Source organism: Camelus bactrianus, chromosome 11 (assembly GCF_048773025.1).
Source record: "Camelus bactrianus isolate YW-2024 breed Bactrian camel chromosome 11, ASM4877302v1, whole genome shotgun sequence".
Taxonomy (NCBI): Eukaryota; Metazoa; Chordata; class Mammalia; order Artiodactyla; family Camelidae; genus Camelus; species Camelus bactrianus.
Window position 1 is genome coordinate 16,647,145 of NC_133549.1, and position 26,124 is coordinate 16,673,268.

The 26,124-nt window shown below is 57.9% G+C and overlaps 1 protein-coding gene across 7 annotated transcripts in view; it reads left to right on the top strand.

Moving 5' to 3' along the window:
* The window catches only part of CFAP46 (cilia and flagella associated protein 46), a 91,678-nt gene that overhangs the window by 13,635 nt on the left and 51,919 nt on the right, over positions 1-26,124 (top strand). For 6 of the 7 annotated variants that reach the window (XR_012510022.1, XM_074373332.1, XM_074373336.1 and 3 more), the window contains 15 exons: positions 376-486; positions 3,333-3,432; positions 9,218-9,316; positions 10,836-11,026; positions 16,177-16,405; positions 16,493-16,613; positions 17,897-18,020; positions 18,137-18,267; positions 18,695-18,822; positions 19,864-19,997; positions 20,592-20,804; positions 21,343-21,508; positions 22,312-22,461; positions 23,331-23,435; positions 24,125-24,291. Coding sequence is in view for 6 of the 7 variants with exons in the window: in XM_074373332.1 (XP_074229433.1) it covers positions 376-486; positions 3,333-3,432; positions 9,218-9,316; positions 10,836-11,026; positions 16,177-16,405; positions 16,493-16,613; positions 17,897-18,020; positions 18,137-18,267; positions 18,695-18,822; positions 19,864-19,997; positions 20,592-20,804; positions 21,343-21,508; positions 22,312-22,461; positions 23,331-23,435; positions 24,125-24,291 (2,169 nt within the window). In the remaining variant the exon portion in view is untranslated. Of the gene's footprint in view, positions 1-375; positions 487-3,332; positions 3,433-9,217; positions 9,317-10,835; positions 11,027-16,176; positions 16,406-16,492; positions 16,614-17,896; positions 18,021-18,136; positions 18,268-18,694; positions 18,823-19,863; positions 19,998-20,591; positions 20,805-21,342; positions 21,509-22,311; positions 22,462-23,330; positions 23,436-24,124; positions 24,292-26,124 lie in introns of those variants that run through there. The other variant, XM_074373337.1, reaches the window with a different exon arrangement.

Genomic DNA, 26,124 nt, shown 5'->3' on the forward strand with positions numbered 1-26,124 from the left:
GTGTGTGTGTGTGAGGAGACCCCGGTGTGTGTGTGATTGGGGCGGGAAGCTCCCCATAGGGAGACCGGAGCCTGTCTGGGGGCATCCGGGAGACGGGAAGGGCCCCGCCTCCCTTCCAGGTGGCTCTGGGTGTGGGACTGCTGGCCCAGGGACTGGTGCTCCTCTTTAGTGGCTGGGAGGAACGCGGCTGGCCTGGCTGAGGGAGCAGGGCAGGTGTGAGAAGGCATGTGGGAGAAGGGAGAAGAGGAGGGAGGAGGCACTTATTTCAGGCCTTCTGTTCAGAGCACACAGGTTCAGAGGCTTCCTTTTAGGATAGTTTGACTACGTCTGACAGGACTTTCTGGTTACGTCTGAGTAAACTAACTTATATCCTAGGAAACTGGAGAACAATGACCTACCTGAAGACAGCGCCACAATTCTGAGGGAGGCCTGTGCACGTTTACGTTGTTACAACCACCAGCGCTCTCCTTCGGTCAAAGAGGAAAAGTAAGTGTTCACGGTTTTCCAGTTTCATATTGTGTAATCAGTGCGCAAAATCTGGTAACTACAGGAGAATGCGACAGTGAATTAAGCAGCAGCCACAGTCACCCAGCCGAGGGGCGGCCGTCGTGGGGGTTTTGGTGTGTTTCCCTCTGGTCACTTTTGTGCTGAGGTTTGCACTGTCTGCAGCCCGTGGGAGGTCGGCTTCACGCCACACTCTGAGAAGTCAGATTTGACTTCTAACCACGAGCGCTTTTCTAGTTATTACGACATCTTACTGCTTTCGGGATAGATGCGTTTCCGCAGGTGTGAGAACAAACGTTCCCTGAGCGCTCAGTTTTCGGTTCTCTGCATCCCTGAATCCTCTGTCCTGGGTCAGATTCCCAGGCGCTGGTGGCTGAGCCAGAGGCACCAGAAAGATCCAGAATGTTCACCCCCACAAGGTGGCGGCTTTGCTTCCCAGCCAGCAGCTGTTTCTCCCTTTCTCATGAGCATTTATTCAAGAGAATGGAAGAAAAACCTGTTGCTGTGGTGGCTGAAATGGCCGCACTGCTTTGGTCTCATCTGCGAGCCTCCATCGCCAGTGAGCGTGCTGTTCAGCCCTGCCTGGAGCTGCTGAACCGCCTCCCTGGGACCTTGTTCCTCTGAGTTTGCAATGATTTCCTCATCGGCTTCTCCGCGCTCCTAACGAATGGAGCACCTCTGCCCTTTGCCTGTAACAATTGTTCTGGATATTTTTTCAGTTTGTCATTTGATAGTTGATTTGGGGGTATTGTGGGCTGGATTTGGTCCCCCAAAAGACGTGCTCAGCCTAACCCCCTGGTGCCTGTGAGCGTGGCCTTACTTGGAAACAGGGCCTGTGCCGATGCAGGTGTAACTAGTTAATGCAGTCAGACGAGATTCGGGGGGGCCCCTCTCCAGCGACTTCTGTCCTTAAAGGAAGGTGGGAATCTGGAACACAGAAACTCGCGGGGATGAAGACCACGTGGCGATGGAGGCAGAGACTGGAGGGCATAGCTGCCTGGCAGGGACTCAGGGACGCCGGCCACACCGGAAGCTGTATGAGACAGGCGTGTCCTCCTCTCCGCGCAGCCCTGCCCGCCCTGATTCAGGCTCCTGGCCTCTAGATCTGTCATTTGAGCCACCCGGTTTGCGGTCACTTGTCACAGCGGCCCCAGGACACCTGCACAGGGCGCGTGTTAATGATCTTCGCTGCGTGGGGGGTTTCCACAGACGGAGTGGCTTAAAGCAGCACGTGTCGATTATGTCGCTGTGTCCCTGGGGCAGGAATCTGGCACGGCGGCCACCAAGGTGTCACGGGCTGTGGTCTCTCCGAGGCTGGGCCAGGGTGGTATCAGCTTGCTTTCCCAAGCCCACAAGGCACTGGCTCGGGGGAGTCAGAGCTGTTTGTGGACCAATCAGGGGGGTGGCCTCCTGTTGGGTAGAGTGAGTCAGCAGAGGGGAGGCGTGGCATGGACTGTGACACCAGGACGCAAGGTCACGGGACTTGAGGTGGTGACAGGGATATGTGAAGACCTCTCACGTTTGACTGTCACGTCACCTGGGGTTCCTCCACGCGGATTTCGTGGACCAGGGGTTGCACGTATACATATTTTTTAAATGACTTTCATCATTTTTTTCTCCTTTCAAATGTAACATGTACTTATTGTAGAAAGTTTGAAAAATGACATCAACATGTATTTTCAAAATTATTATCACAGTTTTTAACCTGCTTTTTCCACAAACACTGTGGACGTCTTCCTGCATCATGAAATATCGTACAACTAGGCTCCTAACAGGGTTTCCAGGTGGTGGGGGAGGGGGGTCACGGGTGGGTCGCAGCACTCCGGGTGCAGGACGCGCACAGACGGCGGGTGTGGGCAGGTGTGCTGTCCTGGGCGGAGCCTCAGTTCTGCCTTCAGAGTCTCTGACCTGTTCTAACTGAGAGCAGGCCGCGCGAGCCTCCATCTCCAGCAGCCCCTGCTGGGGTTCCAGAAGTGACTCTGGGGACCGACCTGTGTGGCCTGAGCCAGCTAAGCACACAGCAGGCCGCCTGCCCCGCCGCCTCATTCTGCCAGAGTCCTCCGCCTGCAGGTGATGTGGAATGTTTTTTCGCAGTTTTGTTTCCTTCCATTAATTTCCCAGTCATTTCTTTTGCGGAGTTTTTAAACAACTCAGTCACCCAGAGGGGGCGGGGCAGGACTACATGCCTAAGAGGAGCTGACAACATGCGGTCAGTGCGGTTCTGCCCCAGTGAGACCAGACCCCCACCTGGGAAAGGGCAGGGAGGCGACAGCTTGCCCCCTGGAGAGGCTGGCGTGTCCGGGGCCACTGTTGGCGCTTCTGGGTCTGCCCACCCTGCGCAGAATGGCCTCCTCCAGATCGTCAGCGTGCCCAGGCTGAGGAGCCCGGTCAGCCTCCCATCAGGGCCTTGGGTTCTGTGGTTCTGTGTTAAGCCCTGGAGTCCGGTGGTTTGTGCTCCGACTCTGTTCTTCTGCAAAGTTCCTTTGGCGTCACGGGCCCTCTTACTTCTGAACGGGTGTTGGTGTCAGACTGTTGATTCCACTAAGGCCCGGCTGGTGACCGCGGTTGTCGTGGGGAAGGAGGCGCCGGTGTCGGGTCGCGAGATGCAGGGCTGGTCCCTCCATGCCGCTTCGGCTCCTGGCACCCACCCCTGCCCCTGCACCAGCCCGAGGTTGGGGCTTCCCCGCAGATCTGTGTCAGCTGGGGGTGGGGGGCGGCCTGGGGGCTCCTGCCTCTGCCCGAGGGGCGGCTGGACGCTTTTTCTGACCACAGGGAGATGCTTCTTATCACACCGTTGACCCAATGCTGTTTCGTTTCTTTGTTTCCAGAATTCTTTTGCTTTTTGAATTAGCTCATCTTTCCCTGATCTTGAAATGTGAGGAGGTCGCGTCTCACTGCCTCTCAGACTTGAAGAAAATGGACAGCAAAGTAAGTGGTCAGTGACTGTGGAGGCGCCTCGCCTGCTCGCTGCGGCCTGGGCCGAGGGGCAGGGCGCGGGGAGCCCTCACCGCGGGCCTGGCCCGTGCTGCTGCTGCTGGTAGCGCCCCTCCCCGCCTTTGCCCCTGCGGGGAGCTCACGGGCAGGATTCCTCGGGAATCCTCACTTCTAAGGTTTTCGGCACACGTTACAGTGCTGCCCTCCAAAGGAGACTTTGTATTCCCACCCAGAGTCTCCAGGAGCGCGTGCTTCGGTTTGGCTGTTAATCTAAGAGACTGAAAGGTTCTTCCGGAGAGCGCAGGCTGAGCGAGCGCGCGTGCGCGTTCGGGACGCGGGACACGGCGTGGGACGGACGCCGTGACCGGGGGGGCAGGCGGCGCGTTCGCCGCCCCTGCCGCTCCGGGGCCCACAGCGCGGCCCCGCGCAGCCGGCGGTGGTGGGGGGAGCGGCTGGCCGGGCCGTGGGCGGGCTGCTCCGGCAGGCTCTGGGCCCGGGCAGCCCTGCCCCGGGGAGCGGACGGCGCGCACGGGCTGGGGAGCGCTTCACGGAGCCCTTCCCCGCTTCCGGTTCCCTGGCCCCGCGGCCCAGACTTGCATGGGAGTCCCAGCTGCCTCCGCCGCTGCCCAGCTGAGCGATGGCCCTCGGGGCCCAGTTTTCCCTCTAAAAACCGCAGCGGTGATGAGACCTCCTCCCCTGGTCGCTGTAGGAGACGCAGCTTTGCGTGTTGCCTGGTGACCCCCCATCGCTGCCGCCTGCGGCCCCCCGAAGGAGGCTCGCGCAGAGGCCTGGGGCTCCCACCAGCCTGGTGTTAAGGACACCCCCCCCCCCCGGCTCTTCAGCACGCGGGTCCCTGCCCAGCCTCCGGCCCCAGCTCAGATGTCATCTCCCCTGGGGCCACCCGCAGGAAGTGACCTCCTACGGCTGGTGTCACGTCGCCCTGGCCTCGCCGCCCGCCCTGGTGTCATGGTCTGGCGCTGGGACAGCCTGCCTTTGGTGTCTGTGGAAGCAGCTAGCTCCAGTTGTTTTTCACTGAAGCTTTTTAAACTCGGATGCAGAGAGTTTGGTGAGCTGCACCTCTGAGCTCACCTCCCTCGCTGGGCCATCCTGATCCAGTCAGTGTTTATCGGTCTTAGATTCTGGAAACATTCTGCGCACACTTGGAGAGGACGGTTTTGGTTTTTGAGCGAAGGCTTCTGCTTGCATTCATTAAGTGGCACTTCCGTGTAGCTTGGCTCAGGTTTTACCTCCTCACTCAGTTTTGTGTCGCTCTGTTGGTTTCTGTGAGAAGTGCTCCCAGTCTCTCTCTACAGGCGTGGCTGTCCCAGGTCTTACTCCGCACATCTGCCATTTCTTCCCGTGCCTTGCTTCTTCTGGGTGTGGAATTGTTCCTGGTGAAATGGTATCTTCCTGGCCAGTTGCTAGTTAATGACCACGTCTTGACCCCCTTTATGGCCACGTCTTGACCCTCTTTCTTTACGGCTGATAATGTTGTTCTGCTTGTTTACTGTTGGTTCTCCAAGGAGAGACCCGTCTGGTCTGTCACTGTCATGGCCCCACTGCCTGGCACGGTGGCTGGCCCTGACGGGGTGCTCAGCAAGTATGTGTTGAACAGAATGGGCACGTTAAGGTCATCACAGTCCCTTCAAAGGGGCTGTGCCCAGGGGTTCAGGGTTTGCCAGCTGTCTCCTTGTCGAGTGTCCCTGCCTGATGGCCACATGGCGGGGAAGTCCAAGGGCCAGTCGCTCCCAGTGGATCAGTGTGGAGAGACATCAGCCCAGAAGGAAGAGGCGTAATCAGGAAAAAAATGACCGTGAGGCAGAGTTAGGTTTCCAACACTGACTTGGTAATATCTGGAATGTTGAACAAAAATAAAATAAAACAAAAGCAAACATGTAGTGATATATGCTCGTTCAGAAATAAGTGGCCCTTTTCTCAAAGGGGGGGTAATGTGAAAGTGGCACAGCGAGAAGGTAAACGGACGTCTGCTTCTGGCCGAGGGGGAGTAGGAGGGACCACGTTCACCCTCAGCCTGGCATGACTGGAAAACAAGCAAAATGCATGAAACGATACTTTTCAAGACACTGAGCAACAGATAGTGATGGAAAGTGAAAATCGAGAAATAGGGAGCAAGTCGGGTGCGAGCACCCAGCTTACTGCTGGGAGAGCATGCGGACTCAGCAGACAGGAGGGCACGGGGGGCCTGCTGCTCTGCCTGAACTCGGGGCAGAGCTGGGAGCCGGGCATGCAGGGCAGCCGCAGCTCACAGGGAGCTGAACTGCACCACGTGAGCAGAACCACCTGGACGAACACGAGGGACAACCTTCAGAGGTCGCACGGGGCTGAGATGGTCCCTGGATGGAATTTAAAGAAGAGCAGGCCTAGACCCTGCCCTTGTGTCCTCTTGGCATACACCTGTGTCACACTCTACATCCCACTGTGCCAGCCGGCGCCCAGGATCCCACAGCTGCTGTTGCTCTGCAAGCGCCCACACCCAGCTCCTCGGCCCTGCGGCTGCTCCATCACTGCCTGCGCTTCAGATGCCAGTGCTCAGGTGCCCGCAGGCTTGCTTGACGCCAGGAGAGATCCCCACGGCCGTGACATACCTGTGGGAGAGAGTGATCACGAGGCCCAGCAGCCTTCGTCTGGACCAGAGGTCCCAGCAGACCTTGCTACCACTACAGAAACCAGCCTTGGGTGTTGAGGAGCCCCACGATCTCTGCTAATGAAGACCTCCACTGATAGAGCTGAATGGAGGCTGACCCCGAACCCCTCCCTAGGGCCACAGCTGCCACACCCCACCCAGCTGGCACCCTGGCACCCACCCACAGGGGAAGGTCTTCCCCACTGAAACCAGACTGGAAGAGGTGGCTGCTTCATCAGATACACAGACATCAGCACAAGAAACACAAAAACTCGAGGAAACATGACACCACCAAAGGAGCACAAGTTTTAGTAAGCTACTCCAAAGGAATGGAGATCTTGCCAAAGAATTCCACGTAATTGCTTTAAGGAAGCTCAGTGAGCTACAAGATAACACAGATACACAGCTCTATGAAATCAGGAAACCAAACGTGAACAGAATGAGAAAGCTAACAGAGAAATAAATAATAAAAAAGAACCAAGTAGAAATTCTGGGGGTGAAGAATACAGTGAATAAAATGAAAAATGCAACAGAGCCTCAGTAGCCAACTTGACCAAGCAGAAGAAGGGATGCGTCTGGGAAGACTAACATCCATGTGCAGATGGATGAAACTGCACCCCTCCTCTGCACTACTCACAGACGTTGACTTGCAGTGGATTAAGACTCTAAGACCCGAAACCGCAAAACTCCTAGAAGAATACATAGGGGAAAATCTTACTGACAGTGGTCTGGGCAATGATTTCTTGAATATAACAACAAAAGCAAAAACAAACAAGTAGGACTACACCAAACTAGAAAGCTTCTGCCCAGCCAAGGAGACACTCACTGCTGCGAAAGGCAGTGGTGTTCATCCATGAGAAAGAGGGACACTCTGCTCTTGGCAACAACATGAATGAATATGGAAAGCATTATGCTCAGTGAAAGAAGCCAGAGAGAGAAACAGAGCAGAACAGTGGTGGCCGCCAGGGCCAGAGGGCGCAGGGAGTGGGGAGAGGTTGATCAGAAGTCATAAACTTTTGGTTTTAAGATGAGTAGGTTCTGAGGAGCTAATGTACAGTTTGGTGACTATGGTTAATAGCACTGGGTCATGTACTTGAAATTTGGTAAGACAGCAGATCTTAAACATTCTCACCAGAAGGAAGAAGCAGGCACAATGTGGGGTGATGGATGTATTAATGTGTTTGATTACGGGAACCGTTTCACGATGTGTATACTTTACACATTTAAACTTCAAATATACACTTTTTTGTCAATTATACCTCAATTAAAAGTTTTACATAAATACAAAGCAGAGTAGACATTTCAGAAAAAAATCAGCCATTTACAAACTCCAAAATTAGACAACGGAGAAACACTAGGAGTATACAGAGCTTCAGTGAGCTTGGGACAGCTTCAAGCAGACTAATATACGTGTCATTGGAGTCCCTGAAGGAGAGAGGAGAAAGGAGGGAGCAGAAAAAATATTTTAGGAAATAATGTCTCAAGGGAGCTCAGTGGTAGAGAGTATGTTTAGCGTACACAAGGTCCTGGGCTCAATCCCCAGTGGCTGCATGAGAAATAATAAATGTATAACTTAAAAAAAGGAAAAAATGTTTAAAAAAAAGAAAGAATGGCTCAAAATTCTAAATTTGGTGATCTTTAGAGGAGGGAGATTACATTACTGAGGAATAAAGAATGACAGCAGACTTTTTGTTGAAAACCATACAAACCAAAAGACATAAGATCAACATTCTTAAAATACTAATATTAAAAAACTGTCAACTTAGAAATATGCAGAGAAGATACCTTTCAAAAGCAGAGGCAAAATAAGTATTTATTAAAATGTACAAAATCTGAAAGAGTCTGACTCTACGAGAAACTCTAATGGGAGCCCTTCTGGCAGGAGGGGATGATGAGCAGATGGAACTCTGAGGCACACAGCGTGGTGCGGAGCGCCGGGGAGGGGCCGCGTAAGCGAACAGACTGAAAATCTGTAAATCCCTTGAAAGATGGCTGGTTATTTAAAGCAAAGATAATAACACGGATCAAAAGACTCAATATTATTAACATGCCAGTTTTCTCCAGACTGAACAATGGATTCGACGCGATCCCCATCAAAACCCCAGCAGGAATGTTTCAGAAATTGGCAAAATGAACATAAAATTTATATGGAAATGCAAAGGATCTAGAACAGCTAAAAGCAACTTTGAAAAAGCCGAACGACGTCAGAAGACGTGCACAACCTGAGCTGAGGGCCTGAAGGAAAGACCTTGGGGTTAGGACAGGGTGAAGGGTCGCAGGGGCCGAGGGGATGGAAGACAGTCCAGAAACAGACCTGCAAACATAGGGCCACTCTGTCTGTGATGGGTGCAGAGGCATTCAGTGAATGACAGAGCATCTTGTGAACGATGGTTCCAGACAGTGCAACAGCCACATGCAAAAAATGAACATTGGCCTGAACCTCACACCATAGACAGAAATGAACTCAAAATGTATCAGAGACCAAAGCGTTAGAGCTAAGACTATACAACTTCTGGGGGGAAAACGTCAAGAGGAGAAGCGTGAAAGAAATCCCTGCGACCTGTCGTCTCACAGCCACACGCCTGGTCGCGGCTCACCAAAGACCAACCATCCCAGACCCGGGCGGGGACCAGGGGGATGGGCACCCCACGCAGAGGGACGGAAACCACGGCCCCTGGGGAAAATGGACCAGCAGCTTCGTGAGAAGTCAAGCACAGCTCCCCCAGCGCCCACCCCTGCCCCAGACAGCAAGCCCCAGGCCCCCGCTACTCCGCGCCCACCGCCTCCAGCAGGGCCCCTGGCCTGACCCTGGCAGGGATGAAGGAACAGAAAGTCTTTGCCAAAATTCTTAACAGAACATTTATCTGAAGTTGGTCTAATTACTTAAAAATTCAATGTCCAGTGAAATTATCTTTCCCCTACTCCTCAAAAAGATTTTTAAAAATTGTTTTTAGCTCTCTCATTTAAATCTTTGCATCTTCTGGAAACATTTAAGTTTTTCATGTGTATTTGTATTGTATGTGTTGCTGAATCTCTGGCACGTTGATTATATTTGAAAGCAGTCTTTGAAGCTGACGCATGTGCATGGTTGCTTTCATTAAAACTCTGCACCTTCACGCCCGCTGTGTTCCGCAGGACCCTGGGAAGCTGATTGAAATGGAGTGTCTGGAGTATGAAATACAAGCCTTAAGACTTGAAAATAAAATTAAAGTCTACGCCCGAGAGGCTGTGGAGGTAAGTCCTTGAGCAGGAGCCACGGCAGACGCCGAGCTGCTGTGTGGGCACCCGGGAAGTTGGGAGAGTTGGGTCGGTGCCCAGTTTGAGGTTAGGGGGACAGGATGGGCCACGACCAGCCTCCTGGGCCACAGTTTCCCACAGTGACCGCGGCCTCTCTGGTGGGACCTCCAGGCCGGCTGCCGTCCGCCTCCACAGCACCGAGCCAGGTCCCCCGGGGCTCCCAGGGTGTGGGGCTGGGATGAGACGGTTCTCTGGCCAAGCCCTCCAGCAGCCTCCGCAGAGCTGCCCCCGCCCCCGCCCAGCACGCTGATAACAGCTGCCCTGGTGAACACTGAGCCCCCACCAGGGCTCTCTGGCACCCTGACTCGTGTCCCGGAAGTCAGAAGTCGCCTCTGCTGTAGCGCCCGGCTGTCCGCCTCTCTGGGCTTGGGAACCTCAGGGGCTCCGGGGAAGTGGTGAGGGCTTCACGAGGGATGGGGGCAGGTGAGGATCAGAGCGGGTGGAGAAGGGGACCTCCTAGGGATGTGGGGGGAGGCAGGTCCTGAGGACCCCTGGGAGTGTTACCCCCTTGGTGCCATTTGGAAAGCACAGACTTCCGGAGGCCCACTGGTAGGTGGAGAGGACAGCTGTCTTTCTGACGAGGCCGCGCACAGCAGCCTTGTGGACGGGATGGCAGAGCGGCAGACGCGAGCTCAGCACCGCCCCGTGTCTGTGTGATGCCGCCAGGTCTGGACCAGCCGCCACTGCCAGGGAGTCCAGCCATCATTTTAGACTGTTCTTTAATGAGAATTCTGCCATTGAAAAAAGGAGCCATGAGACACCGATACAGAGTAAAGGCAGCTAGCGTTGCTTTGGGGCCAAGGCGGGCAGCCCTGGGTCAGTCCTGGCCCCTAGCAGCCCTGCAGCTTGGCTGCCCTGCCCCATGTCGCCCCCTGGCCTGGGGGAGCCGGGCAGCATCTGCGCCGTCCACTCTGCCGGGAGACAAGCAGCGGGGCTCTGTCCCCCACCTCAGGGCTCTGTCGGCAGAGTTGGGCCCCCGGCATCCCTGCGGGGCCCTGACCACCTGCAGGCGCGGGGTCGTGAGCGCAACCAGAGCTGCCCCTGTGGCTCAGGAGCAGCGCGAGGGGAGGCCCCGTGGGCTCTGAGGGAGCGGAGCTGATGATGCCGTGCCACAGGCCCTGATGCCGCCCGCGCCCGTCTGCAGCCTGGAGACACTCTCTGGGTGGTAAACGCACCGGGGCCTGGCTCCATAAACATACAGGACTGAGAAACCAGCAGACTGGGTCAGGCCAGTTCCCAGGAGAGACACTCCCATAGAGGTGCAGAGCCTGTCCTCAGCCTGTGAAGGAAGTGTCTTGGGAAGAAGCAGCCCCTCCTGGAAAAGGTCACTCAGGCCGTTTCCACAGACAGACCCAGACTGTCCCCTCAGGCTTCCAAGGCTGGAGGTCAGCCCCGGCTGCTGGGCTCAGGAGGAGTGCATCCTCCGAGTCACACAGGGTTGATGTCCTCTGTGCAGAGACAGCTGAACATCATACAGAGACTAGACGTCGCACTCCAGCAAGCCATCCGCCTGGGCGACCCCCAGGTCATCCAAGTAGTGTGCGCCACCCAGTGGAACACCTGTCTCCCTCTGCTGCAGCACAACCTGCGGCACCACCTGCGGAAGCCGCTGACCAACATTGCGGAGATCCTGGAAAAGGTGGACAGGTAGCTGGTCCTCAGGATAGTGGGCAGGAGAGGGCCAGGTCAGGGCAAAACCAGCTCATTTTCCCAAAGTGATACAAGTCTTCACCAACATCTGCACTGATGCCTACGCCTACACCTATGCCTGAACCTACATCTACACTACACCTACATCTACACCAATATCTACACTACGCCTACGTCTATGCCTGAACCTACGTCTACACTACGCCTACATCTACACCAATATCTACACTACACCTACACCTACGCCTGAACCTACACCTGCACCAACATCTACACCTACACCTACACTATACCTACATCTACGCCTGAACCTACGTCTACACTACGCCTACATCTACACCAATATCTACACTACACCTACGTCTACGCCTGAACCTACACCTGCACCATCTACACCTACATCTACGCCTGAACCTCCATCTACACCAACATCTACACCGAATCTTCACTTACACCTACACTTATACCTGAACCTACACCTGCACCAACATCTACACCTGAACCTACACCTACACCAAATCTACATCTACACCTACATTTACACCTGAACCTATGCCTACATCAAATCTACACCTACACGGACATCTAAACCAACACCTCACGCTACACCTGCACCTGTCCATAATTCTCCATCCACACCTGCACCTGCGTCTTTGCTTGTACCTGCACCTGCACCTGTGTCTGCTGCCACGTGCCGTCCCCACTGCCCTGTGCTGGGCTGGCTGTGGCAAAGGCGGGAACAGTAAAGGGGGGGGGCGCATCCTCAGCACTGTTTACTTCCTGTGGGGCACTTGGGGGTCTCATCTGTGAAGAGTTGCACCTCTCTTCAAAGCTGGGATTTTTACCCCTCTTAAAAATAGCCCCTCCTCCTGGAACCCCACTGGGATGTGTGGGGGGTGTGAGGGAGCCCCGGCAACGCCCCTGGCCTCATGGCCCCCTCCCCCTTCACCCCGGGCACGTGCACGACGCTGCTCCTGACGCGTTTCCTCCAGGTGCTCTAGTTCGCCTCTCCTCAGCCTGTGTTTTTTAATTTTAATAACTTCCTCTTTCAAAAATATCCTTTTAGTTTATCTTCATATTTGCCCGATTCTTTAAAAATAGTGTCTTCTAGTTGCCCGTTTTTCTCTGACAGTTCTTTTTCTAATTAACTTTACTGAGCTATCATTGCATACAGTAGAACATACACATCTTGAATGTCCCTTTGCTGTGTTGCTTTTAAATTGTGGGTGGGTGTTGGCTGCTGTTAAAATGACCTGGGCGTTTTCTCGTTCGTTCTTTAACGTGGTGAACTATGCGGGTTGGTTTTCGGGTGGCGAACCAGCTTTGCGTTCTCCCCACGGTCCTGACACAGGCCCTTTGTGTGTTGCCAGGTTTGATCTCCTGGTTTGTTAAAGATGCTCACACGTACGCGCACGAGGACAGTGGCCTGTGGTTTTCTTCTTCTGTTGTGCTCCTGCCGGGTTTTGACATTAAGGTCGTGCTGACTTCATTAACTGAACTGGGAAGGTGGGAAGTACTCTTCCTCCTTTGCCTTCTGGAGGAGTTTGTGTAATACTGATATTCCCTTTCTTCAGTGTTCGCTAGAACCCAGTGGAACTGTCTGGGCCCGGGGACTATGCTGTGTGGCTGTTCCTGTGGGAGGATTCTGGGGCTGAAACGCCCTCTGTGGAGTGAAGGCCAAGGACCTCCTCTGCGGTTGAAGGCACCATCCTTCCTTTTGAAGGGATCTTGGCAGGTCACGCCACGCCCCTCGCGTCTGCTTATCCTGTGGCTCAGGTCTTCTGAGTCCTAGTTCCCCGTCTGCTTGTTCCAACAGTGGCTGAGAGAAGGGTGTGAACTCCAGCTCTGACCGTGGGCTTGTTTCCGCTCCCACAGCTCTCGGCTTTCCCATCAGAAACACCTGGGATCACTGCCTGCTGGGCCCTCCCTGTCTCCAGTGACGGCTTGTCCCAGGGCCCCTGTGTTTGTTGCTGAAACAGCCCCTCCATCCCCTGCTGCTGCTTTCTCTGCCCTTTCAGTTCTCACCCTCCATGGGTCTTGCACTTTACAGTGTGGAACACAGCCTTTCAGAGCATGTCCTGTCTCAGCATACAGCTCAGACTTGCTTTTTTAATCAGTGTGATAGTCTCTGCCTTTCATTTGGAGAGTTTAGTCCCTTTGCATTTGGAATTCTGACCTTGTCTCCAGTCTCACTGATTGTTTCCAGCTGTCCCTTCTGTTCTGCTACTGCCGTCTCCTGCTTCCCTGAGGTTAACTGGACTTTTCAGTTTCCTCTGTCGGCTGGCGTGTCCACCACACTCTTGGGGCGGCGTGGGAGGGAGCAGCTCTCGGGCTGGCAGTGCACGTGCCCCTTAGCAAAGCCTGTGTGAGGCGGTGCTTCCTGCTCCGCCCGCCCGGCACAGTGTGGTGTGGTTGTCTTGTTTTTACTTCTGTCTGTGTTGTTACAAACCTCACCCTACAGTGCTATTACTTTGCTTTAGCAGCCAGTGGAGTTTTTAAAGAAAATTAGGGAGAAAAACAGCAGTCCCCTGTGTTTGCCCCCTTCTTTCCAGTGCCACAGGCTGTTCTTTGTTCTCCTTGGACCCGAGCTTCCACCTGCTGCTGTTTCTGCCGCAAGAACGTCCTTCGTGTTTTCCTGTGATGCACAAACGCAGTGATGAGTTCTTTTAGGGTTTGTTGCTCTGAAAAGGACCTTACCTCCTGCTCATCTCTGAAGGGTGTTTTCACCAGTTGCTGGACTCTGGGTTTGCAGATGTCTTTTCTTCACACACTTGGACGAGGTTGCTTCCTTTCCTCCCGGCCTTCGTGGTGTCTGAGAGGCAGCTGAGCGATGGACCACACGTGCTTCCCCAGTGTGCAGTATCTTCTCCTCACTCCTGTTTCTCAAATTTTGACTATGGTTTTCCATGGAGCTTTTTTTTTTTTTTTAATCCTGCTTGGGGTTTGCTGAGGTACTCAGGTATGCAAGATGATATTTTCATCAAATTTTGGAAATTATTGGTTATTATTTCTTTAAAGGAATTTCTGCCTCATTCTTGCTCTTTTTTTATGTTAGAACATTGACTGTTGTCCCACAAGTCCCTAAGGCTCTGTTCATTTTTTAAAAATCTTTTTGAGTTTGTTCCTGTGATGGGATAATTTCTGTTGGCCTGTTTTCAGGTTCATGGACCCTTGTTTCCTACCGTCCGTCTCCAGTCTGCTGTTGAGCTCAGCCAGGAGCCTTTTCATTTCAGTCATTACAGCTTTGAGCTCTGGTGTGTCCGTATTTTCCTTACTGAGGTTCCCTGTCTGTTCTCTCGTTAGCAATATTCCTTCAATTTTTTGGAACATATTTATTCTTACAATATCTGCATTAAAGGGTTTACCTGTGAAGCCAGCATCGGGCCCACCTTGCGTCCTAACTGGGGGTCACATTTTCCTGTTTGCTTGTGTGTCTAATAGTGTTTATTGTGAACGGAACATCAGCTGGTGACCTGTGCAGCCCACGGGCTCTGTCTGTTCCTAGGGGAGCACTGTCTGTGCTCTCATCGGCACTTCAGTTACTGGCTGAGAAGCGGCTTGTCTTTCGGGGGTGTATGTGTCTCTGGAAGGTCATGCTCTTCCCCTGCCTGTCTGAGCAGGACTCAGCCTCTTCCCTGCACCCCCGCCGTCTCAGCAGACCCCGACTGCAGGTTTTCTCTGGGTGGGTCTGGAGCAGCAGGTGGCCCTTACTTCTGGGAAGACACCTGTGTGGTCTTGGCTGGACGCGCAGGATGTCAGGGAGGGCACCCAGCTCTCTTCTCTTGAGGGGCAGGCCTGCAGCAGCTGGTCTGACACCCGGTTCCACTTCCCCAGCCTGGAGCAGCCTTCAGGGGCCCTGCCAGCTGTGCCACAGGCGGCATCTCCAGGCAGGGCCAGCAAGCACGGGCTTGTTCCTAGGTTTCCTTCTCCAGGGGCGCACTGGCTGCCTCGTGTGTTTGGTCCAGCATCATGGGGATTACGCGTGACAGGGACTCGATACACTGGAAGCAGAAGTAACCGAAAATGGCTCACTTCTAAGTCCTTCCCAGCTGGTCCCATTCATCCTGCTTTGGCGGGATGGATTCTCTCGTTTGATCTACTCTGCTTACTCACTGTCACTGTGGCGGCCCCTCCAGCCAGCGGTGTTTGCCCAGTGTTCTCAACGCAGGCCATTCCGCTGTGTAGACCTCTGTCTGTCTAGGGTTGGCTTGCCTCCCATCATGGATTCAGGGTCAGGCTGCCCAGACCACACGATTCAGTGCTGGGCGGCTCCCATTTTATTGGCTTCCTCTGTCCCTGCCCCAGGCCAGAGAAAGTGGCCTGATCCTGGCTACAGCCTGGACTTCAGGCAGGGCCCGTGGAACCTGGTTCCCTGGTGGGAGTGCGGACCTCAGCCTTGGCAGCGCCCAGGGCCCCTTGGTGGGCATCGCTGGTGCTCTCTCCTGCCCACGCCTCCTGCTCCCTCGAGCAGGAAGCACCAGCCTCTGGGCGCCGCAGTCTGCCTGCCTCCTTGTCCCTGAACTTACAGGCTTATAATGTCATGCTTACGCCTCCGTCTTGGCCGAGACTCAGCTTGTGAGTCCTTAAATCTTTTATTTGACCAAATTTGTTGGACTTGCTGGTGTCTGTGTCCAGGGCTCAGGGTGCTGCTGGTGAAAGGGCAGACGGTCTTAGGCACGCACGTCTCCGGCCCCGCCCACCCATGGGGCCAGCAGAGGTGGCGGCGCCAGCCCATGGGGTGTGGAGGCCCTTCTGTGCAGGGGTGTGTGCCCCGGCCCATGAGACAGAGTGCGGGGCAGAGCAGAGAGAGCCCCACCTGTGGCCAGGCCTAGGCTGCAGGTTGTACTGAACTCACTTGTCAGCAATGCCAAGAATCTCCTGGAGGAGCGCCAGGCGAGGCACCGCCTGCCCCGTGCTCACCGAGCCCCCACCTCGTGCTGGTGCAGGTCTCTCTCGCTTCCCAGCCCCAGAGCACCAGCTGGGCTCTGAGGCCTCTTGTGGTCACTGCGGCTCCCTCTCTTGTCCCCTGTGGACCCTCCCGCTAAGGAGGGCAGGACCTGAAGGTGGCTGGACAGCTCGGTGCCGGGGTCCCCTGCGTGTGCCAGGGGTCCTGTTGGGCGCGGTGCCCTGACCTGTGCGGCCCCCAGCCTCGTGGTGACGCTTCGCTGCCATGTACACATGGAGGTGGCGCGCATCGAGGAGGATGAGGACCGGCTGGAGCCCGCCATGGCACACCTGCGGAAGGCCCTGCTCCTGGACAGCCTGGGCCACCACCAGGATGAGCTCCTCATGGCTCTCAACCGCCTGCACCTCTGCACCACGCTGTACCAGATCCCCGAGCGTGCTGAGGACAAGGCCACCATGGCCATCGAGCAGGTGCCAGCCCTGGGACCCCCGAGCCTCGGTGCCTGTGGGAGGCAGGTCGGGAATGCACCCCATGCAACACCCCGCTCTCCCTCGCAGGCCAAGAAGGCTATGCCCAAGGACAGCGTGCGGAAGAAGCGGGCTCTCCTGGTGAAGGCAGGCCTGGCCCTGGCCCCTGACGCCTTCCAGACTGTGCTGGACAGTGAGAACACGACCAAAGGTGGGAGCGCCCGCCCACACTACGCAGAGCAGACCACCCTCCGCTGCGGGCCAGACCCCTCCCCTGGCCTCCGCCCACACGGGCCCTGATGTGTGCTGGCCGGCCTCCGGAAGGCGGGGAGGGGTCTCCTCTCCCCGCCCTGTGTGACAGAGCCCCTCACACGGGGGTCACATGGCAGGATTCCCCATCGCACAGTCTGCGGCCAGCGTCTGAGACCACAGTGTCAGTAGGGCCGGTCTCCCAGGCCTACACCCAGCCATCTGTCCCCTGTGCCTGCTTTCCTGTGTCCAGTTTCCCCTTGGAGGACACCCACTGTAATATATCAGAGCCACCCTAATGACCTCATTGTAATTTGACTTTCCCTGTAAGACCCCATCTCCAAACCAGGTCACATTCTGAGGTTCTGGGGGTTAGGGCTTCCTCTCTTTTGGGGGCATGCTTCACCCCACTCCACTGTCCCGGGCATGAGGACAGGGCCCCTGGGCTTCTCTGCGTTACCCCACGTGTATGGACTCCTCACAGACAGCAGCTTTGCACCGTCTTCTCAGGGCCCCGCCTGAGATCACCCCACACAGGCAGCTTTGGGCCCAGGTGACCCCAGCCGTCCACCGGCAAGAGCAGCCAGAGGGAGCCCAAGGTCTCCATCTTGTGGACCTGGGACTGGGGGGAGAGGGGTCCCACCCCACAGTGGGAAGGAGATGGCTCTGGGACGTGACTCTCGGTGGGTGAGTGACTGTCTGTGGCTGTTGTGTGTCGCCAAGCCTGGGCCTCGGCGGTGCCGCCCTGTGCTTCCCTCTGGTCCTGACGGTGTGCGGGGCCGGGGCCTGTGGGCAGTTACCCTGGACACACTGAGCTTTTTTAGCGCATTTCCTTCAGCGAGGGGTCAGCCGGAGGACCTCGCCGGGCCTGGGGCTTCACGGCAGCCCCATGAGTCGGCTCCTGGAGGTGGAGGGCAGTGGGCCCAGGCCTGGGTCCCAGGGCCGCTGTGCTGGCCGCCCAGCGGGGGTGGGGGGGTGCGGCTGCGCTCTGGACAGGAGCGCGTCTGCCCGGAGAGGAGCCGCACGGCTACCGGAGCACTGCCCTGCGGGCGGGGGCAGCAGGTGTTGGACGGGGCTGGCCTGCTGGGTGGGGATGGGGTCCGTCTGTCCCAGTGTCAGTCCCCACAAAGTTAGTGCTCCCATCAAGAGACGAGGCACGTCTGGGACCCTGTGTGGTGTCCCAAGCTGGGGTTTCGGGAACCCTCCCCGACATGCCGTGTCAGGGCCCACGCCTCCTCCCCTCAGTCTCCATCGGGAAGAACAGGGGCCGATTCACCTACCTGTTCGCGAAGGCACGGCACCACTCCCTCAGCGTGGACAAGGCCACTGGGCACCTCCGGCGCCTGGGGAGCGAGAGCGCCAAGGAGAGGTGAGCGGGTGGGCGGGGCGCCTGGACCCAGGCTGGGGTGTCTGTCCGTCTCCAGGCCACTCCTCACAGAGGCTGGGTGTCCCAGATGGTTCTGACTGTGCTGCGCATCTGTGCAGAATTCAGATCTGGGCCGAGCTCACCAAGGTGGCCCGGAAGCAAGGGGTGTGGGACGTGTGCCGGGCGGCCAGCCGCTTCTGCCTGCTGTATGACAGTGCCAAGGCGAAGAAGCCGGCACGGGTGAGGAAAGGTGAGCCCCCCACCCGCGGAGAGCAAGGGGGCCCCGGGCAGAGGGCGGGGAGGGGGCGGGCGGCCGGCTCCCCCTTCAGCAACAGGTCTCGGGGGGAGTCCAGCATTCAGGTCCCTGGAAGTGATGGTCTCGTGGACGGTGAGGGCCCGGGGACGTGCCAGGGGTCCCAGAAGGCCCCGGGCAGTGGGTATCGTAGATGTGGCAGGGCCAGACTGCAAGGGCAAACCAAGAACCGAGTCATCGGGGATCAGCTGGAGACTGGCCGTGGCCAAGCTGGCTCTGGGGACACCCTGCCACCCTGCAGGGCCCAGCCTGCTTGGGGAGGTCTCCTCCAGCCCCTCCTGAGCAAAACACACCTCCCAGAGATGCCCACCCCCCACCCCCGGCTGGGGAGGGGCTCGGGCTCTGAGGCCCCGCCATCTCCTAGGGAAGAAGAGGAGGGGCAGAGCCGGCTCCAGGCAGGACTCCGAGGGTGCGTCGGATGCCCCCCTGCAGAGGCAGGTGTCCCCCAGCCTGCTGCGCGTGTTCGCAGAGGTGGGCTTCATCAGCGCAGAGGTGCGTTCCCGCACGTCCCTCAGTCCTCCGAGGTCGCTGGCGTCCATACCGCCCTGGCGTGGACCCGCTGAGGCCGTTCGTCCTCTTACTCCGCAGGCTGTCGATTAGGGACGCTTTCCTGGGTTCTTGGGAGATCTTCTGGGAGAAAAACAGACATCAGAAACGTATTGTGTTGTGTGTTGATATAAATTATCTTTGGAAACAGTTTCTGAGCTGTGACTCCAGTCACAGAGGTGCCGCAGGCTGGTGGTTACCAGGGTTGGGGTGTGGTTTGCGCGGGAATAGACTTCACAGCACTTCAGACCAGGCGTGTTTCTGATCTAATCCCCTGGGAGCCAGCTGAAGGCTTCTGGGGACCAGCCCCTCCCAGGGCCTTGGCCGGGGGTCCTGGCTGCCTCCCACAGGGAGCTGGTTCCCCGCAGGGGGCACGCGGAGACCTGGGGCCTGAGCTCCCAGCCGCGGCACCTGGCGTGGAGGTGGCCTTGGTGACATTTTGTAACCTCGGGGTTCTTGGAGCCACTTCAGGTTGTTTCCTTTGGGGGTTGGCGGGTCACAGTGGTTCAGTAAGGATCTGCTGAATGCCTCTCAGGTGCCAGGCCTGTGCTGTGAGTGGGGCCAGGGGACCGCAGAGCAGAGCCCTGAGCTCAGGGAGCCAGCAGCTGGGAACGGAGCCAGTGTCAACCCCGGGGGCAGGCAAGGCCACCCGCCACCTCTCCTTGGTCCATCAGCCTGTGACCAGTGGTCTCAGCAGAGCAGTGCTTCAGTGCTCCCCATGAAGCGACCAGGGCCCGGCACGTGGCTGGACACTTGCTTGTGTTGAGATGACGTTTGTGTCCCAGGTGGTAGCCTGGGCTGAGCTCCTGAGAAGAGCCCTTCTCTCTGGGACGTGGCATTTCTGGGAAAAATGACCCTTCTCCCGGGTGTGTTGGGGAAGGAGCAGGTGTCATCTGTAGGGAAGGTGCTTGGGTGCATCGCAGGGCCTCCCCGCCTGGTGTTGGTCCATGCTCCCTGTGACCTTTCTGCCACTCACCTCCCTTGCAGGCCACCGTCCACCTGCTGCAGGCAGAAGGCGTGCAGCTGAATGGCCGCCCCAGGCCCCCTGAGGGCCTGAGCCAGCACCCGATGGGCTACACGCCCGAGTCCCCCGAGGACAATGCGGAGTGGATCGTGTACCAGTAGGTGGCTGCCACGTGGCTGTCCCTGTGGCCCTGCTTGTGCGTGGCTGGGGGATGAGGCCAGGGTGGCGGGGCCACATGCAGACTGGAACGCGGTCCGGTCACTCCCACCCGTAGCTTTGCTGTAGCCCACGACCTCCGAGTGGTCTTGACATTTTCAAAGTTGTAAAATGAAATAGTGAAAAGCCTGCAGCGGAGACTTCATGTAGCTCACAGAGCCCGGGGTACTCACTGTCTGGCCCTGGTCTGAGGCCGGCAGACACCCCCGCATCCACACTGAGGAGGCTGGCCTGTGCGCAGCGGGGGCCGGGGAGACGGGACACGGGCCGGGGCAGAGGTGGGCGGGCAGCCTGCAGGAGTGCGTCCTCAGACGGCGGAGCCTGGGGAGGCGTGGGGCCAGGGGCAGGGCGAGAGGGGTGTCCGCTCTGGGGAAGGGCCAGATGGTCTGAGTCTCTCGGTGGGGGCACAGCGGGCAGCCCAGCAGGGGCGCCGTCCTGACGCCAGGCTCCACTGCCGGTGTCACATGCCTGTCTCTAGTGCCTGCTTGGTAAGGGCCTGCTTCCAACATGAGCGCTTGCCCCGTGACCCCTGCAGGACCTGGATAGAGGGCCTGTCGCAGCAGGCCATGAACAGCTGGCTGCGGTCCGCCGAGATCGGGCAGGAGATACAGGAGGCGTGGATCGTGCAGAACGCCGTGGTCTACGTCCTGAACCACAACCACCACCTCATCATGGCCGGGCGGCAGAAGGAGCTTGTGGACGCCCTGTACCACCTCCTGGGCATCGTCAAGGCCACGGGCCATGGCGGGTGGGTGAGGCGGGTGGGTTTCCTCCTGGGGGAGCCACTGGTCCCTCCCCATTTTTAGTGCTGTCCTCCCAGTGCCACGCCAGGCTGCCCTCGCCCAGCGCTCACTAGCTGTGCACCCCTGAGCCAGATACTCCCCTCCCTGAGCTGCAGGGCGGCCTGTGGGGACTGGCAAGGCTCTCAGGATCCCTCGCACCCACTCACGGCCGGCAGCATCCCCATCATGCAGACTCTCCGTCTGTCACACTCTGTTCCAGACAGATCCCAGGGAAGGCTGGCTGAGGCCCGGGTCCCACGGGAGCAGGGTGGAGGCCAGCCTCAGTCCGGTTTGGGGAGGGCTGAACACCAGTGTCTGAGTGTCTTCTCATCCAGACGCGTGTGAGCTTGGGGGAGACTGATGGTCGCAACCACTTGAAATGAGGAATGTGACAACGTCCAAGGTTTACCTGACTAGGATGCATTTTTCAAGTTTGAGTTTGTTAAGCTTTTAGCCTAAACAATCAGGTTTAAAACTTTTCACCCTCCTCTTCGTGTCTTCCAGAGACCCCCTGGTGCTGGTCACGCTCTGCAATACTCTGGCTCGCGGCTTGATCAGCAGCTGGATCCCAGCCCCGACACCAGAAAGGTCCAGAAGGCAAGTGCGCAGCAACCCACTGCACGCTCCGCTGGACGGGGAAGCCGCCTCTGAAGTCAGGACTGCGCTGGAGGTGCGCCCTGAGTGGGGGGCGGGCTGGGGGCAGGAGACCCAGGCTCCGGAGGGGCAGCTGAGGAAGGGAGCCGCGGGGCGCTGGGTGAGGAGGGGGTGGGGAATAGGCATTTTTCTAAAAACAAGGAGACCAGACAAGAAAACGTGAGTGGCAGCGCCAGGGGCACATCCCTCAAGGCCCAGAGCAGGGAAAACCCAGGCCAACAGCAGGGCAGGGACGCTGCCATGCCACGGTCAGGCCTAGGTGCCGACGGCCTCACGGTGACCCGTGGGGTCATCCATCCCGTGCCTGGACGCCCGGTGCCGTGGACTGTGTGCTGGTCATCTGCAGGAGAGAAGGGCTGTTGGGGGTATTGAAAGTGTCTGATGGCCCATCACCCAGCTCTAGTAAACGGAAAGGAAAGAAGTTCCTTAGTGCATCTGAGGGGTGCAGAGCCTCCAGCCGACCGAGTGTGGGCCAAGAGGAGCCCGGGCGAGAAAGGCCACCACCGCCCACAGCTGTTTAACCCATAAAACTGCGACCAGCCTGGCTGCAGGTCCTCGGGGACCCCGGGTGAGTGGGGGTTACAGCACAGCCTGGCTGAGCGCTCCTGCAGAGACGCCACGGTGCCAGACCCCCGAGGTCGCAGCCCCAGCCGGTGGGCCCTTGGCGCCGGGGCCTTCCCCGGTCCCAAGCTGGTGCCTGGTTAAACCTCCCTGCCATCTGGACCCAGAGCCACGTCCACTTATTTGTAAAGGTTTGGGTCTTGGCTCAGGCTTCCCTGTTTGGATTCAGGTGTTGGGAGCACGGCACGTTCGTTTCAGGTCTGCGAGTTTGCCCTGAACCTGGCCAGCGGGTTGGGGCCTGAGGAGGCCGTGCCCCTCTGTGCCTGGCAGCAGCTCGTTGCCACCTGGGTGAAGACCATGCAGCTGCTGCAGCAGCAGGTCTGGCCACGGCTGGGCGCCGACGAGCAGGTGGGTGCGCGCGGGCCGGGGGCAGGTCCAGGCTGGAGGCGCGTGCAGCAGGCATCGGGCCCCGTGCTGGTGTCCAGCATCCGGGAGCGCTGGGGAGGCTGGTCCCCACATACCAGGGCCTGCAGGGTGAGCAGAACAGACACCCCTCAGGCCCCAGCCTGGAGGACAGCACACAGTAGGGCTGCAAAAGTGTTTCCCTCCAGGAAGATCTGTCCCCTGAGAGATGGGGCATGAGGCCTCCTTTACCTGCCCAGGGCCGCAGCGTCCCCTCCTTCCTCCAGCCAACTGGCCACTGTTCGAAATGTCCACCAAGAGCCACTCTGCTTCTGGGGTGCTATCCACCCTCAGTGACATCTCAGTGGAGATGCAGCCAAGCCAGAGGGTCCCAGGGGCCCCCTGAGCAATGAACACAAGGCCGTGGAGGTGAGAGGCTGGGGCAGGAAGCAGGGACCCGAGGGGAGAGGGCGGGGCCAGCCCCGCCGCCTCTGCTCTTGAAGACACTGGCTCCCACTGGGCACCAGCTGGAGCACTGGTTCAGGTGAGAGGAGAGGCAAGGGAGGCAGGCAAAGTGGCGGGCAGTAGGGGGGTATCTGAGCCTCTAGGAGTGAGGGCCAGGTTGGAGCAGGGCTGGGGTGGCGGGCCTGCAGGCAGAGGGCCACCCACTGTGCCCTCCACCTGCCTCCACCTCTGGCTGGGTCAGCCAGCCACCCAACCTCTTTATTACACGGAGAGGTGACTGGAGATAAACATTTACACAAATAGCTCTGATTTTCGCCATAAAGTAATCATCACAGGGTCCAAGTCCCGAGAGGTGCAGACTCTCCCCAGCACCCTTGGCCTTTGGACCTTGTGCACTTCCTTCCCATCAGAGCACCGAGGACATCAGCTCGGTGACCAGAGTTCTCACGGCTCTGGAGATGTACTCCTGCAATGGCCTGGGCCTCATGGACTTCACGGTGCCCCCCTTGGCCGAGGTAGGTGTCCCCCCCATGTCACATTCCCTCAAATGTCACCTCCCCCCACAGCTGTCACTGTGCCCCCAGGTGTCACCTCCCCCCACAGATGTCACCTCCCCTTCAGGTGTCACCATCTCCCCCCGATGTCACCTCTCCCAGGTAACACCATCCTCCCCTTGGCCCAGGTAGGTGTCACCACATGTCCTGAGAGGCACACCAAGGGCTGTGCTCCGACATCGCCCCCAACCCGAGGTGCTTGTTTAAACCCTGCTGCTCAGACCGGGAGTGGGGTCGAGGGCCTCACCCGAGGGCCCAGAGTCCAACCCACATCGCAGCACTGCACCACCGCCTCCCCGCAGGACTGCACTGTCCCCTCAGGGCCCCGAGTCTCGTTTCTGGGGCTTTGTCCGTGCTTCTCTGCACTCAGCGCTCAGAGCAGGCAGGGCTGCCCTGCATGGCAGGAAGGCAGTGTGGACTCTGGGGCATTTGTCCCTGACCAGCCAGCCCCGCCCCAGACTTGGCTGCAGTTAATGCTGGTGACTCGGCCTGGAGAGCAGGCCCTCGTGAGTTGTGGTCTGTTTAGAGTAACGTCACTAGGTCACCTCATCAGGTGACGACCGAGCCACGTGTGAGGTCGGGCAGATCCAGCGGCGCCTGTGGTCAGACCCTCACTCCTCTAACCGACGCCCCGTTCTCCACCCGGGCAGCTGGTGAAGATGGCCTCCGAGTGCAGCTGGTCAGACCCCCTGGTGGAGCTGCAGACCCTGACGCGACTGACTCACTTCACCTACATGGCCCGGGACCACGAGGCCACCATGGCGTGCTCAGAGAGGGCCATCCAGATGGGCATCCGGTGGCTGCGGGCCCGCAGTCCGTAAGTGACCCTGGCCCCGTGCTGGGGGGGTAGGCTGCCCCGGGGACCATGAGGGAGCGGGCTGACTGGCCTGGAGACACAGAAGTTAGGGTACCTGGTCCCCCGCTATTTCTGAGCACGAGGCTGGTTCCAGTTTGCTGCTTTCACAAGTATTTCTGCAGTAAAGGTTGTTTTCCGGGGGGCTCTTCTTCTTGGCTCATTTCCCGAGTCTGCTTCCTGAAAGACAGACTCCCGGGCCCAAGGCCCAGAAGACTCCCACTGTGACCAGACAGCCAGGCTGGTGGCCGAGGCCAGAGCCAAGGAGTGCTGCCCAGCCCCGCGTCCCCAGCCTCGGGCCTCGTCCTGGCCTTGCGGGTGTGAGGCCGCTGGCTACGTACGCGTGACTGGGAGGGGGCCTAGCTCCCACTCGGTCAGCATCCCAGCAGCAGCGTCCCGGGGACACCCACCTCATCACAGTGGCAGCTCTGGGACTTGCGTGGGATGCACCTGGGGGTGCTTGGGGGCTGACAAGGACCTCTCTGTCGTCACCGCTGCCTGCATGGGGCCGGGGCCACAGGCTGCATCAGTGCCCAAATAGGGCCAGGTGCATGACAGCCCCCAGGAGCCCTGCCCACCCCTCACTGTTCCCGCAGCAGCTCCCAGGCAGGTCCCACTGTTCCCACGTTGCAGACCAGCAGGCAGAGGCAGGCAGAGGCTGCGGCACTCGCCCGAGGGTGGTGGGAGGATTGGAGCCAGGCATCTGGCTAAGTCGGGAAGCTCCCAGTGAAAGCCAGCGTAACTGAAGCACGACCACTGTAGGGCCTCAGGCCCGACCCTCCCTCCAAAAATAGTTGTTTTTGCTCAACATTCCACAATGAGAAGGACTTTGCTCCCAAAAGGAAAAGCTTCCAACCTTTTTGACATCCGGCCCCAGCCTTGCTATGGGGGCCGAGGGCCAAGTCCCCAGCTGTGCAGCCCCACGACAGCAAGGGGAGGCCGGCTGCAGCCCCGGCCCCTCAGGGGCCCAGCATTTGGAGACGGGGAAGGCGGAGCCACAGTGCACAGAAGCCTGGCTGCCTGGTAGGACCCCTGGCACTGGGCAGGGAGGCCACAGGGTTCTCACTGGGCACCGGCCTCCAGCGAGCTCTGCAGAGCTCTGCCTGACGGCCAGCAGAGGAGCCTTCCCAAAGTTCCACTCTTACATGTAAACTGAGAGCCCACAGGCTTTTGAGAAGGCCCCCAGCTTTAAAGAGAAAACCAACTTGAAGAAATAGGGAAAATTACTCTGGATGGAACTGTCGACTTTAATAACGTGACCAGTTATTTCACCAGCAAAGCAGAGAAGCTGCAGCTAGGGAAATGCAAACTTCAGTGACCACAGGCAAATCCAGAACACAAGGAGGGGAGCTCGCTTTTACAGGGGGCAGGGGAGTCATGAGGGGCTGTGATAACCAGGGTCTGCTGGAGGGGCCGGGGTCCGCAGGATGGAGGCTTCCCGTGGGCTGTGAGGGTCTCTGATTAGCCAGGCCGCACGTGATGCCGCTGGACAGCGAGCGGAGGTGGAGGAGGCGGCCTCTCCTGTCGGGGCAGCTGACCTGCCTGGAGGGCGCGAGGCCTCCCCATCCCGACTCCGACTTTAGCTGAGGTTTCTGTAATTAATTCCACTAGACAGATTACACGATGATCAGAAGAAGCATTAGAAAAAAATGTATTGTTGTGGGAAAGGAATAAGGATCAAAAAGAAAAGAACTGAAGATCTCTTGAAACTTAAAGAGTTAATTTCTGAAGATGAAAATAAATTCAGGGAAGAGTTAAAAGATACAGTGTGAGAATGTCTCAGAAAAACGTGGAGGA